General features: G+C 44.4%; 2 protein-coding genes and 1 long non-coding RNA gene across 6 annotated transcripts in view; 1 reads left to right on the plus strand and 2 right to left on the minus strand.

Annotated features, from left to right (window-relative positions):
- Positions 1-239, minus strand: part of UNKL (unk like zinc finger) — a 150,001-nt gene extending 149,762 nt beyond the window's left edge. For 3 of the 4 annotated variants that reach the window (XM_074964896.1, XM_074964895.1, XM_074964894.1), the window contains exon 1: positions 1-156. In XM_074964896.1, coding sequence (XP_074820997.1) covers positions 1-80 — 80 coding nt within the window. In that variant the 5' untranslated portion in view covers positions 81-156. The other variant, XM_074964901.1, reaches the window with a different exon arrangement.
- Positions 82-8,627, plus strand: LOC141994673 (uncharacterized). Its single transcript, XR_012641188.1, has 3 exons — positions 82-501; positions 4,265-4,341; positions 4,787-8,627. It is a non-coding gene; the product is annotated as an uncharacterized LOC141994673 (long non-coding RNA).
- GNPTG (N-acetylglucosamine-1-phosphate transferase subunit gamma) overlaps positions 6,460-15,344 on the minus strand; it is a 24,182-nt gene continuing 15,297 nt past the window's right edge. The window contains exons 10-11 of the mRNA XM_074964902.1: positions 11,701-11,782; positions 6,460-9,877 (exon numbers count right to left, since the gene is read on the minus strand). Of these exons, the coding sequence (XP_074821003.1) occupies positions 9,753-9,877; positions 11,701-11,782 (207 nt within the window). The 3' untranslated portion in view covers positions 6,460-9,752. The remainder of the gene's footprint in view (positions 9,878-11,700; positions 11,783-15,344) is intronic.

The raw sequence follows: 15,344 nt of genomic DNA on the forward strand, positions 1-15,344 counted from the left end.
GTATAGTGCGTCGGCTGCTCGGTCTGCGGGGACCCACCGGAGCCGCCACCTCGAGAAGCCGCTTTCGAAACCGACGGCATCTTCCTCCGCGGTGGCCACAGCGCAGGCGCCGGCCAGGCCAGGGCCACCTCCCGCCGCCCCGCCCGGCGCGAAGCCACCCTCGTCCCCCGCTGGGCCGGGGGATAAACCCCACCCGGGCGTGCGGGGGAGTCTGGGACGGGAGGAGCTGATCCCACGGCGGACAGGTATTGCGGGAGCTACTCAACTCATGCCTCCCCCGCCGCTAAGCTGTTTACAGCGCAGGGGGGCCGCGGCCCAGGGCTGCGTTAACTCTGCAGCTTGGAAACCTCTGGGACGCGGGAAAAAAACAGGGTTTGTGTGCCTGAGATTGCAGGGGGCCGGGGCCGCACCTAGCCGCCCCGCGACGCCGCTCAAGCAATCACTACCGGCTACGCCTCAGGGGGTTCCTTGCTCACTGGGATGACCTAGCAGCAGACTCAGGTAAGGCACAGAAATGAAACTCCCTTCGCTGTAACGGCATGCTGCTTGAAATGAGGCCTTCCAAAACCGTCTCCATACATTACTCACAACACCTTAGATCCGCCCTACTGCTGCCGGCTTTGCTCCCTGGCCCCCGCCTAGGGACTGAAAGAGTCATGTGCCTTTCCTAGATGTTGGCAAAAGAAGAGGTGGACAGGGGAAGCATTTTGTTTTTAAATGTGATCTTCTTTGACAGCGATACCCTGAAATATGCTTTTCTGTATGTATTTCAGAGTTTTAACCTTTAACGGTGGTTCTGTTGTAGTCTTATTATAATACCATTACTCTTTGAAGACGTTACACGTTAAATATTCTCTTCCTGGATGCTGCTGCACTACTAAGTTCCGCCCCCTGGCCCATAACTTCATCCCTAATGCTGATCCTGTAACTACAGTCACAGACAGGGTCAAATACTCAGTCCATCTGTCAGTTGTAAGACTTCTTTCCCACAGACTGCCTCAAGGCTTCAACTGAGGATACCCATAATTCCACCACTTGCTAACCATTTAGCAAGAAGGCTCATCTCATTCTGCAGTATTAACCCAATTTTACTATTCGAGAATAAGTTTGTCTTCCCAGGGAGCCACTGGTCTAGTGAATGAGGCATAAACCAAGTACTAAGGGACCAAGATTCTACTTCTGATTCCCAAACTCAATAAATTTCACAGCTCTAAGCCTCAGTTTTATCACCTATAAAACAGAAATAATATTTCACGAGGTCTTGTAAAGCACTCTGATAATATACAAGATTAAGGCAAGGCAGAGAAAGATGTAGAAATAATCTCCTAGGCTTGTGCTTATTCTTGTAGGTTATATGGGAGGTACCAACACCAGTTCGTAGTTAATTTACATTTAAAGGAGCTCAGTGGCTTAGGCATTTTATTACACAGCTAAACACATTAAGAGTATGTTTTAAGATTAACTTTTAAATAGTCCTGCACTTTTCTACTATGCACAAGTGTACCACATCTTCAGATGTTTGTAACTTCAGCGCTAGCTTCCCACATACTGTATATCACAGTATATGTGTAAAATTTAAGAGTCACCACTTGGAAAGGTAAATAGTTCTGTGAAACTGAGAAGTGGTTTAAAAAAAAAACAAAACACATACAGCTGCTGGGTTATACTCAATCTTTATAGGCTCTTATCTACCACCCATCATGAAATTAAAGAGGTATGTATATAAGATTTAGTTTGTTCTTCAGTCCAGTCAGCACTGGACTTTTTAAAAAACCACACACATAAGAAGGGGTGATAGGTGGAGAAAAATAAGGGAATTTTGAGGAAGACTAAATGGATTTTGCATTTGATTCTAAAGGCAGTGAAGTTCATGACCACCCTGTCACCTCCTTCAGGCCATTCCCTTAAATACCTCATTTGTTTCATTGCTATCAGTCTTTGTTATAACTGTTAAACCAATTTAATTGGGATTCAAAAAACTGGACTTGAGAAATTTACCAGACACCTTTTAGCCATGAGAGATGATGACAGACTAGGGAGGGGGCAACAGCAAGATTCCACAGAAAACATAACTTTGGTTGTTGCTTACAGCTTTACCAAGCTATAACAACATTAGCCCAACATGATTCCTACCAGTTTCCCTGCAACTACAAACATTTTAAATAGTAGCTATGAAGTTTACTTTTCTGTTTAGTAAAACTGTGAGTAGAAGCAGACACACTAGAGTAGTTTGGCTGCAGGATCAGGAAAACAGTTTTGCATCCATTATGCATGTGAGTCACAGCTGGAAGATAGTTTTTGCAATCTTAAAAGCTAGAAACTTAATTTTGTTTTTCAAATGAAAACTTAAATTCTGTAGAAATAGATGGCTTCAACTCCTTCTCTTGCTAGGAAAAGTTTTTTCTAGAAGCCAGTAGTAAGTAGGATGTATGATTTTAAGACCTGAAAAGTTAGGATTAATTTTGCAATTAAGATTTACCCAGATATTGGTTTGCTCTTCACAATTAAGAGGATTGTTTTTTTGCCTTCATGAATGAACTGTTCAGTTACATCTACTGCAAAAGGATCTTTTCTACTGATGACAGAAAAAGTCCATCTCAACCATAGAGCTATGTTTAGTTCTGTAGTGTAGAAAACAGATTTATTAAACTCATATTGACAGTGCATTAAAAGAGTTGTATGAAAGTCACTTCCACATGACCTAACACAATAGTAGAGTACAGAATATGAAGTTAACATTCAGCTTGATCGTAATAATGCATATACGTATATAGCTATCTTCACCATGCTTTACAAAGTAATTTGTTATCCAAGTGTCATTGTCACCTTTGGCTTAATATTTTTGTATCCTTCTAACTTTGATATTGTAATACATTCAAAATCTTAAAAGTCAGATGATGGGGGACAGGTTGTCCGAAATGGACAGTATCAGTACAGCTGTGTTCACATATTCAACCTTCTAATTGCACCTATGCACAACTTAAGAGTCCACTTGATTATCTCTGTTGCCATGAGTTATATGAGGATTACCAAGAATTACCACTGATGGCGAGGAATCAGGCTTGCAGAATAAAGACGGTGATGTGTGGGGAAAACAAGAGTTTCCAGGCAAGTCAATGCAGCATCAGATCACCTGGAATACAAGCCGTTTCCTAGGGGGCCTGCTATCACAGCTACCCTCCCGCAGGTCAGCATTTTTCCTTTTGGGATGGTGGCAGCATTTTGTTTTCTGGGGTCTCATCTAACAAGCCTGGCACCTGCTCATGGAAAACGGCTCCCAGTTGCTCGTCGACTTCTGCCTCCTCCCTAAAAACGCACCAGAGCAGCAGCCCTATCCCTAGCAAGCTGACCGGCAGCACTTTCACCCAGGGTCTTCGATAGTCACTTCCCATGGACCTGTCCACAGACCAGACCCGCGGGCTGGCTTTGCTGGTGGAGAAGGGGATGGGCCTAGAGCTCTCAGACTCCGCTACATCCTCGGGCCCCGGTTGCCGACTGAGACGTCGCACTGGACAGAAGGGACCAGAGAGCGGGCGCGGCCTGGAAGGAGAAAAGGAAGGAGAAACGCGACGTAAAGCGAGTCACAGGCCCATCTCCTCCACGGGCGGGAGCCGACCCCCGCCCCAGGAAAGCCCCACACGGAGCAAGCCCGCGCCACCGCTCACCGCCAGCGCCACAGGACCGCGCGGCTCATCTCGTTCCACCACCACCACCACGCGTCACGTCCGGCGCAGTGTGACACACTTCCGGTCTACGGAGCGGAACTGGCGCGTCGGCCGAGAGACTAACGCAAGATCCCCAAAGCTCCCTGCGCCGTGGCGCCTTCCGGTGAAGTGTCGGAATTAGCGACCTTGCTACGACTGAGCATGCGCGCGGGCCTGAGCATGCTCCGTAATATCTTCTGAAGCCGCTTTCCTCCGTTGCCTACGTCACCCGGAAGGTCCAAGCTGCTAAGGGGCGGGGGCGGGGGGAGTCGGGACGGCTACGGGCCGTATGTGCAGGGGCCTCAGAGCGGGCAGAGGGTGCGCGAGCCACGGTTCAAGGCGCAGATACGCCGCCAGGCAGCCGGGGGCGGGGGCGGGAGCAGAGGCGATAACACTTACTGGAGATGGGGTGAGCCATGCGCAGTGGGGCGGAGGGGCAGGAGGCTCGTGCTCCGAGATGCGGGGGGCTTTCCGCGCCCTTCCCGGGGGCGTTAGAGGCGCTGTGTACCCAATGCCTAGAACCCAGAGGTATTTAGGCTCCTAATTTTCATTTATTTAAGATCCATGGAAACGATCCTGCTGCACCCCTGCCCCCATCCTTCAGCTGGTTTGCTGACGCCTCATTAGCTTCTCTAAGGTGAGCTAGGCTAACCTATGCTTTAACCTCAGGAGGGTGGACACTGGCGGCAGGGGGAGTGGAGTGGCTCTAGCTTGGGTCCTGTGAAAAACCAGAGATGGTATCGGGCTATGTAGTAACCTGCCATAGAATCTGGAATGGACACTGCTGACAAATGAGCACTGGGAATCAAACCCCAGACACATTCCCGCTATCCATCCCAAGTGATAGCTGTTAGCTTATTGGTGATCTCCTTTTTACACTTTGGCAACACATGCAAACCTTGTTATACCTATAAGGTCTTACTGAATTGAGTATGGAAGGAGCTAAGTATTTTTTCCTCTCAGGCTTTTACCCCATTAATGTGTTTGTTTATACTATAGTAGTGATGAATTTACTCATTGCATAAGGGTTTCTGGTAAATGTGTGTCACTGATACTACCTTCTTTCTCTGGTCTCTCTACAGCTGGGCAGAATTGGCATATATAGACTAAGATAAGACGTTTCCAAAAGCACCAAGGTCTCTGCGTAATCCCTGAAGGCTCCTTATGCGTTTCCTGAGCATGCTACCCAGTATGGGGGTTTCTTTGCATGTTCCTTAATGAAGAGCTCAGTGGACAGAACTGCTGGTCCAGTATTGCCACAGTTGATTCCAGCTGTACGTTCAGCACAAACCAAAGTGAGGCTTGCAGTCTGATGGCTTCACAGTGCTGTTTGTATACAACCTGACATGAAAGTCTGGATCCGATTAAAATATCTCTCCTGCCTCCTTCCATTGGGTTTCAAACAGAGCAAGCTTATTTATTCTCAAGGCATGCTGAAAAGCTTATCTTTTTACCCAGGTTTACGGAGACTGGGAGTGAGATAAGCATGTATCTTGGAACATGGTTTGAGAGTAGCGCCATGGCTAGGTGTATGTTTTTAGGGAGTTCTCTGCTTTTATAATAAAACATCCTTTTCCATCAGAGGAGAGGATGTGAGAACAAACAGCCCATCACAGATGTGTAGTCACATTGCTTAATGCACTACTCCAAAGCACTCAAATACTGCCATGGTTAGCTGGGTATAAAAACTTACATATATTCCATATATCTTTAAAATTATATTAAGGGTGCCCGTTTAGATAGAGAATAGGTTGTGGGGTGTTTTCTGGCTTGTATATACAAATAATGGTGGAAATCTGGTTCATGCAAATATGTACTTTGATTAAATGGTCTTGAGCAGAAAACTGTCATGTGAGATGTGGCTGACACTAGTTCCAGGTGAATAATTTGAACTAGGTACATGATTAGTGCCTGGTAAATTCATTATCTTCCTGGAAAGTAGATGCCTCAAGCATATTATCCAGCAATGCACATGCACTACGAGCTCATGACTTGCTCCTATTAATACCAATACAGCAAACTCCATAGGCCTGGGGTCCTTATTGTTCTGTGCCTTGTACAAAGATGCAGTAAAAGACAGGCAAGGCCCCCAAAGAGTTTACAACTAATTCAAGACGTAAGAAGGAGATGGGAGAGGCATGCAACACTAATGGTGGAGGATTTCAAGAGTAATAGGAATGCATAATAGACTATGCATAATTGGCATGTTTCAATTAGTCACCTCCTCCCATGAGTATATTAGCATTAGGTCACTGATAAAATTCTACTAGAATTCTTAGAGGGGGTCAACGAATGTGGACAAGTGTGATCCAATGGATACAGCGTATGGGGACTTTCACAAAGCCTTTTAAAGATCCCTCACCAAAGGCTCTTAAACAAAGCAAGCAGTCATGGGATAAGAGGGAAAGTCTTGTCATGGATCAGTAACTGCTTAAAACACAGGAATAAATGGTCCATTTTCAGAATAGAGAGAGGTAAATAGTGGTGTCTCCCAGGGGCCTGTACTGGGACCAGCGCTGTTCAATATATTCATAAATGATGTGGAAAATGTGGTAAACAGTGAGATGGCAAAATCTGCAGACAATACAAAATTACTAAAGATAGTTAACACCCAGGCAGACTGTGAAGAGCTACAAAAGGATCTCTCAAAACTGGGTGACTAGGCAACAAAATGGCAGATGAAATTTAATGTTGATAAATGTGAAATAATGCACATTGTAAAGCATAATCCCAACTATACATACAAATTGATGGGGTCTAAATTAGCTGTTACTGCTCAAGAAAAATCTTGGAGTCATGGTGGATAGTTCTCTGAAAACATCCACTCAATATATAGCACCAGTCCAAAAAGCTAACAATGTTAGGAACCCTTAAGAAAGGGATAGCTAGAGTAAGACAGAGTATCACTATGCCACTATATAAATCTGTGGTATGCCCACACCTTGAATATTGTGTGCTGTTCTGGTTGCCATATCTCAAAAAATATATATATTAGAATTAGAAAAGGTACGGAGAAGAGCAACAAAGATTACTAAGGGTATGGAATAGCTTCCATAGCATAGAATCATAGGACTGGAAGGGACCTCAAGAGGTTATCTAGTCCCATCCCTTGCTGTCAGGGAAAGACTAAGTATTATGACATGTTTCAGAGTAGCAGCTGTGTTAGTCTGTATCCGCAAAAAGAAAAGGAGTACTTGTGGCACCTTAGAAACTAACATTTATTTGAGCGTAAGCTTTTGTGAGCTACAGCTCACTTCATCGGATGCAACTGATGGGGATGTACAGGTAAGCTTCTTCCTAACTGACATCAGAAAGATTCCTAGGGACAGCGTAGCTAAGATTTGATAGTCTTCATCCTACGTTTGGATGTCTTGATGGAGTTACTGGTCTTCAGAAGGGCAACTTGCTTTTACTACCACCCACCTGCTGCATATATCAGCTGACTTGTGTTAAATTTGGCTTCCAAGGGAGGGGAGAAAACTTCACACAGTGGTAATAGTTACGGTAAAGTCACCAATACAACCTATATAAGTTGAGGAAAATGGTCGATGCTAAAATGAAGATTGGAGGCTCAACAGAATCTACTGTAAGTTAACACTGTGGTTCTCAAACTTTTGTACTAGTGACCCCCTTTCACACAGCAAGCCTCTGAGTGCGACCCCCCCTTATAAATTAAAAATAAACACTATTATAAATGCTGGAGGTGAAGTGGGGTTTGGGATAGAGGCTGACAGCTCGCAATTCCCCATGTAATAACCTCATGACTCCCTTAGGGGTCATAACCCCCACTATGAGAACCCCTGAATTAGCAGATGGTCATGGTTAGCTAAACACAGCAAGGGAAGGAATTGTAATTATTATTTATGTACAAATGATGTCCTTGCTGCTGGACAACTTGCTAGTATAACTCTCCACAACTTTGTTAGAAGAGTCCATACATTTATTCTTTATAATAATATACAGAATAGAGGTACACTCCTTAAACATTATTCGTCTTCTGTAAAAAAAAAATTTGATTTTCACTTTTCATTCATAAGAATCGCAAGGTGTAAGCACCTCTCAAATGCAAACAATCCTAGTGCGGGACAACTACAATTGCAAATAATACACACCACAGAGGGAAGGAACATTTTTCCTAAGCCAAAAGAGAAAAGGCTTACTCTTTAAACTGGCAAGGAGATCTGAATGTTCATGTAGTGCAGACTCTACCTCAGTTTGCAAGATCTTGTCTGAAAAGTAGTGTAATTATTTTGCATTCACAACTGACATCATTATGCACAGCGTATGCTGAATGAATAACTAAGATTTCCTTGATTTGAAATCTATTACAATGTAAGTTTGGAGTAGTAAATGCAAAATGCACAAAAAAATGATAGTGTTTGTGACAGTACCCCAATACGTGACTAGAAGGATCAGGAACAAGCCGTGGATGGCTGGAGAGAAAAGTCAGGGGAAGGGGGGCAGCACTCAGGGCCAAAGAAGTCCTGAGTCTACACCAAAGAACTTGCGAGAGAACACCATGGCCCCCTGAGGCAAACCAGAAGGTTAGGAGGAGAGTATCCTACTTACACATGGTTGTTCTGTTAGTCTCAACTTTTAGTGAACAGTGGGATGGTTGACTTAGTCAAGAATTTGTTATTGTCAGCAGAGATGCGTAAGAGGTGAATATTAGCTGCTAGTGTGGAAATAGGTGTTAAAGGAATAACTATTTACACCTTACAGCTTTAAAGTGGAGTAATTTCTGTAGTCTTTATGCAGTCATTTCCTTCTATCTTTTTCAATACAGTGTACTTCCAACTATCTGAATAGCATGAGGGACACAGATTTGGTTCAGATAATCAAGAGGCCATTAGCAGCAGGGTGGCCTCCTCCACAGCCAGGGGCTTGTCATCCTCTTCACAGTCCTAGCCAGGGGTCTCTGCTCTGCCCCACTCGCTCCTGTGACAGCAAGGTTGCAGAGGGCTCCCTGTGCAGCCACAGGACAAGTGACACCAAATTCCCTGCAGGCGCAAGGAAGGCTGAGGTTCTGGCAGGGCAGAGCGAAGTCCTTGCCGAGGTCTCTGCTCTGCCCTACCAGGACCACAGCCTTCCCACTGCACCTTGTGTCTGAAGGGATTGGGTGTCACCAGCGCTGCGGCAGCACAGGGAGCCCTCTGCAGCTCTGCTGTCTTAGCCCCATTCACTCCCATGACAGCAGTGCTGCAGAGGCCCCATTCAGCAGCAGGATGGTCTTCTCTGCAGCCAGGGGATCATCCTCCTTGCACTCCTGGCTACGAGTATCTGCTCTATTACCACAACCTCCACATTATCTGAATCCCTTCCTCATCCTCCAGCATAAGATACATGCTGCAGAGGGCATATATCTCATGCTGGGGGACAAGGAAGGGATTTGGATAATGCAGAGGTTTGGATAATCGGGTTTTGGATAAATAGGAGTATACTGTATATAATCTACCTGAAAGACTAGAAGGTAGATTTTGCTTTTTGCTCACATGTTCATCTCTGGCTAAAGATTCCACATCACTCCATCCTTCTAGCCTCATCAGTGCTGCTACAGGATTAGGAAGTACAGTGTGAACTACTTCCCACAAAAGCAAATAAACTGCCCCTGCTATCAGCGGTTAAGAAGTTTACTAATCCATCCAAACTTGAGGACAAAACTATTCCCCTCACGTCAGGCAGAAATACAGTTGCTGGGTATACAACCAATCACCTTTCACTCTCATTAGTGCAATAGTTGATCAAAGCAAACAGCACAGAACTGAGACTGGAGAAGTAGAGTCTGCAGACCAATCGTTGGTAACAGTTTCAGCAAAGAGAATTTTTACAGCTTAAACAACCTTGTAAACTGAACTACAACAGCTGTCTGCAATGGCAGCACCAGACTTTAACGCAAACATTCCCTTCCCATTGCCTTAGGGCAAGAATACAGAGCATTAGAAATATTCACAAAGCGTTGTTAAATTATCTTAGTACTGTGATATGCATCCAATTTGCTCAATATTTTAGTCTATATGAACTTGATATTTATCATCCAGACAAATTTCTTTAAAAGGTGTCATTCCAAATGCCTGTGTCTCCCCGTAGGTGTTCATTAGCCTTTGAGCCATTCAGAACACTTGGCTTTGTAGTCACCACTTTATGAATGACGTGTTCAGCACTTGTATTTTCAGCTGAAATATTTAATTGTAAAATGTCAGTTATTTCTTCACTTTTCAGAATAAAAGCTGCAAGTTACATGATTTTACATAGTCACAATAAGTCATAGGATACTGTTGAGTAACAAAAACAACGAGGAGTCTGGTGGCACCTTAAAGACTAACAGATTTATTTGGGCATAAGCTTTTGTGGGTAAAAAACCCACTTCTTCAGATGCATGGAGTGAAAATTACAGATACAGACAAATATATATTGGCACATGAAGAGAAGGAAGTTACCTTACAAGTGGAGAACCCCAATGTTGAAGGCCAGTTCAGTCAGAGTGGATGTGGTCCACTCCCAATAATCAATACCAAGAGGGGGAAAATTGCTTTTGTAGTGAGCCAGCCACTTCCTTAACACCATCGATTTGGGCTTGAATAGGGACTGGCTCACTACAAAAGCAATTTTCCCTCTCTTGGTATTCACACCTCCTCCTCAATTATTGGGAGCGGACCACTTCCACCCTGACTGAATTGGCCTTCAACATTGGTTCTCCACTTGTAAGGTAACTCCCTTCTCTTCATGTGCCAATATATATTTATGCCTGTATCTGTAATTTTCACTCCATGCATCTGAAGAAGTGGGTTTTTTTACCCATGAAAGCTTAAGCCCAAATAAACCTGTTAGTCTTTAAGGTGCCACTGGACTTCTCGGTTTTTTTGTGGATACAGATTAACACAGCTCCCCCTCTGATGTTGAGTTACAATAAGTCATCCAATGCAAACTGTGATTTTTGCTCTTGAATATACAATTCAAATTCTGCTCTATATGGTTACACAAGTTATCCAGTCAGTGAACAGAAATCCTGTGTAATTTATGTAACTAATAATTTAAACTGGATATTAGCAAAATCTATAATCTGCATACGTTCCAACACAAGATTTTTTTCACTGAAAAAAGTCACTCATTTCACATAATGAAAATGAAAGTTTCTCATACAGAAAAGAACTACAAAATGAAAATTTATCGCTTGCTCAGTTCTAGTTATTAGGTTACCGCCTAATATTTCACTGAGATGCCAATCTCTGAACACACAAGCTACAAAGAGGTGCACCTTAGAAAGCTAAATGTCCAAGGGGTATCATGTGGGACTTTGGGAATTAACTAAGGGACTGGAATTTGACAGGATAAGAGAGGAACAGGCACTGAGAAGAATGAGGTAACTTGGTTGCTGGGAGGCAGGGTGAGACTGGAACTTGCCTGGAGTAAATCCAGACTGCTTCGTCACAGCCAGGACCCACCTTCCTGCTGTTGCTCTCCTTCACACCAAGTAGTAGCATGGGACAGGTGGTGCATATCTGCAGTGGAGGCCAGTGAAGGGGAGAAACTGACCAGCAAAGAGTGGAATGAGGTATGAAGGAGGAGACTTTACACACACCAAAGGAGAACATTTCACATACTTATGGGAACAGATTTTATTGGTGGTGTGTGTTGGGAGAAATGAGATGAAAATATTAGTCTCGAATGCTGTGGACATTAACACTTTGCATGGAGAGGAAAAATCAGAGACTGAAGCTCAAAGTATACCAAAATAGAAGTGGTAGCAGCTACAGTCCCATTGTAAAGGCTGACACTAATAAAAACCTACATATATTTTTAAACAAGTTCTCACAGTCAAGGGTCTGTTCAGTCAAAATCACATGCAGTATGCTTTACGGTGGGGCTTGACCCCCTCCGATTGAAGATTATTTGTTTATCCTGATCTTAACAATATTTTTCGTTTAAAAAGAGAAAGCTGAGCATTCACATTCTAAACAGATAGGAATGAGAAAGTAGAACTACACAAAGAACTTACCTGAGTTTCTTTCATACACAATACCATGTTGAGTTAATAAATCTTTAAGCTTTTTTATTTCTTTAGAAAGTTTCTTGTACTCCTAGAATAAAAAATATTTTTAAAATGGACAATATGTTTTGCCCAAATACATATGTCTACTTAAAAATTCAGTTTGCATCAAGTATAAAATGTCCAAGCATAGTTATAAGGGAAGCCACTGGGAAAAAAAAACATGTTTGGAATCTTGGTTTACCAGATGACTGGAGGATAGCTAATATGACACCAATTTTTAAAAAAGTTTCCAGAAGCAATCCTGGCAATTACAGGGCAGTAAGCCTAATTTCAGTACCATGCAAACTGGTTGAAACTATAGTATAGAACAGAATTATCACACACATAGATGAACACGATTTGTTGGGGAAGAGTCAGCATGGCTTTTATAAAGGGAAATCATGCCTCACCAATCTATGAGAATTTTTTGAGGGGGTTAACAAACATGTGGACAAAGGTGATTCAGTCAATATAGTGTACTTGCACTTTCAGAAAGACTTGACAAGATCCCTCACCAAAGGCTCTTAAGTAAAATAAGCAGTCACAGGATAAGAAGAAAGGTCCTCTCATCAACCAGTAACTGTTTAAAAGACAGGAAACAAACGGTAGAAATAAATGCGGTTTTCAGAAAAGAGAGGGGTAAATAGTGGAGTCCCCCAGGGATCTGTATCGGGACCAATGCTGTTCAACATATTCATAAATGATTTGGACAAAGTAAACAGTGAGGTGGCAAAATTTGTAGACAATACAAAATTACTCAAGATAGTTAAGTCCAAAGCAGACAGAAAGAGTTACAAAGGGATAACACAAAACTGGGTGACTGAGCAACAAAATGGCAAATGAAATTCCATGTTGATACATGCAAAGTAATGCACATTGTAAAACATAGTATCAACTATACAAATAAATTAGCTGTTACCACTCAAGAAAGAGATCTTGGAATCATTGTGGACAGTTCTCTGAAAATATCTGCTCAATGTGCAGAGTCATTCAAAAAAGCTAATGTTAGGAACCATTGGGAAAAGGATGGGTAATACAACAGAAAATATCACAGTGCTACTATATAAATCCATAGTCTGCCTACACCCTGAACCCTGCATGCAGTTTTGGTTTCCCCAGCTCAAAAAAGAGATATTAAAATTGGAAAAGGTACAAAGATGGGCAACAAAAATATTAGGAGTATGGAACAGCTTCCATATGGGGAGAGATCAAAAAGCCTGGGACTACGCAGTTTAGAAAAGAGATGATGAAGGGGAGATATGATAAGAGGTCTATAAAACTATGAATGGTGTGAAGAAAGTGAATACATATTTTGTTATTTATCCTTTCACAGAACACAAGAATCAGGGGCCATCCAATGAAATTAATAGGCATCGGGTTTAAAACAAACAAAAGGAAGTACTACTACACACAACGCAGTCACCCTGTGGAACTTGTTCCCAGGGGACGTTGTGAAGACCAAAAGTATAAGTGGGTTCCAAAAAGAATTAGACAAGTTCCTGAAGGATAGGTCCATCAACAGCTATTAGCCACGATGGTCAGGAATGCAACCTCATGCTCTGGGTTGTCCCTAAGCCTTGGACTGCTGGATGTTGGGACTGGACGGCGGGGTATAAATCACTTGATAATTGCCCCACTGTGTTCATTCTCTCTGAAGCATCTGGCATTAGACATTGGTTGAAGACAGGATACTAGGCTAGATGGACCATTGGCCACACTGAGTCAGACCATTCTTATGGTGTAAGAGTTCCAAAGACAGGCTGTTTAACTTGTGCATGAGGTTCATCAAAGTGATGGACAAACAAAAGGAAGTATGTCTTCAAACAATGCACAGTCAGTCTGTGAAACTCTTTGCCAGAGGAGGTTGTGAAGGGAAAGACTATAACAGTTCAAAAAAGAACTAGATAAATTCATGGAGGGTAGGTCCCTCAATGGCTATTAGCCAGGATGTGCAGGGATGGTGTTCCTAGACTATTTGCCAGAAGCTGGGAATGGGCAACAGGGGATGGATCGTTTGGTGATTCCCTGTTCTGTTCATTCCCTCTGGGGCACCTGGCATTGGCCACTGTCATAAGACAGGATACTGGGCTAGATGGACTTTTAGTCTAACCCAGTATGGCAGGTCTTATGGACAAAGAACAATTATTGTCAGCTATAAAAAAAGACAGCCTGTGTTTCTGAAAGATATTACCCAATAGCATCTGGTTCCAACTGCTCCTCTACAGAAATCTGGGACTATGAATCAGGCACTCAGACCAGGAATTCCTTCCCAATAAACACCTCAGGTCTGCCCTCTGACTATATTTTTATAGCACTACAACTGTTAACTCCCTCCCAAAGGCTGCTCCAGGGTTAGTCTCTGTCTCAAAGTTGCTGCCTGACAATCCAGCCGCAAATGTTTTACTTCTGAAGATCTGTGGCTACTCCATAACTACAGAAGCTTTAATGAACAGCTATGTTTATACCCATTAAACTATAAGGCAGTGGGCACCAACCGGTTGATCCTAGAGGATCTCCCTGTCGATCACGATCTCTGGCGGAGGCACAGTGTGGCTGCCTAATGCTACCCTGCCCCCACACCACTCCCAGAAGTGGCCACTGCAGCCCCACGACCACGTGCACGCTGCTCCTGCCTGCAAGCACTGCCCCTGCAGCTCCTATTGGCCGGGAGAGCTGCAGGGGCGGTGCTTGCAGAGAGAGGCAGCACGTGGAGCCACATGCCGTCTGCCCTCCCCACCCTAGGGGCTGCAGGGGTGTGTTGGCCCCTTCCAGGAGCAGTGTGGGGGCAGGGTAGGCAGGGAGTCTGCCTTAGCCTCGCTGCACCCACCGCCGACCGGGAGCCACCAGAGGTAAGTGCTGCCCAGCGAGAGGTCGCACGCAAACCCCCATCCCTGAGCCCCCTCCTGGAGCCAGCACCCCAAACTCCTCCTGCCCCCCAACCTCCTGCCCCAGGCTCATCCCAGAGCCCCCTCTCAAACTGCGAACCCCTCGACTCCAGCCCAGAGCCTGCACCCCCTCCCAAACTCCAACCCCTGCCCCAGCCTGGTGAAAGTGAGGTTGGGGGAGAGTGAGCGACGGGGTGGGGGGAATGGAGTGAGTGGGGCAGGGCTTTGAAGAAGAGGTGAGGCCTCAGGGAAGGGACGGGTAGATCCTGAGTTGCCCTTAGATTCAAAAAGTGATCTTGGGCATAAAAAGGTTGGAGACCACTGCTATAAGGAAAGGCTGGAATCCCATAATATTCATCACTAGCTAGATAAATTAAAATTGAAAATAAGGTTCACATTTTCAATAGAATTGGACATGAGCAGCGGGTTGAGCCCCACTTTGGGGAAGCTAGCCCCTGGCTCTGTACCTTCTGCCCACGCCCTCCCCATGGCAGAGCCCCAAGACCCCTTGCTCCCCCCACGGCCAGAGCTACAAGCCCCACCCCCCCACCCAGAGCGCCCCCACCCCCCAGCCCTGAGAGCTCCCCGCCTTGGCTAGAGAAGCCTCGAGCTGGCGAAAGCCACACCATGCCTCCCCTCCCCAGACCCAACCCACGCAGAGGAAAAACTACAGCTCAAAGCTTATGCTCAAATAAATTGGTTAGTCTCTAAGGTGCCACAAGTACT

Source organism: Natator depressus, chromosome 10 (assembly GCF_965152275.1).
Source record: "Natator depressus isolate rNatDep1 chromosome 10, rNatDep2.hap1, whole genome shotgun sequence".
Taxonomy (NCBI): domain Eukaryota; kingdom Metazoa; phylum Chordata; order Testudines; family Cheloniidae; genus Natator; species Natator depressus.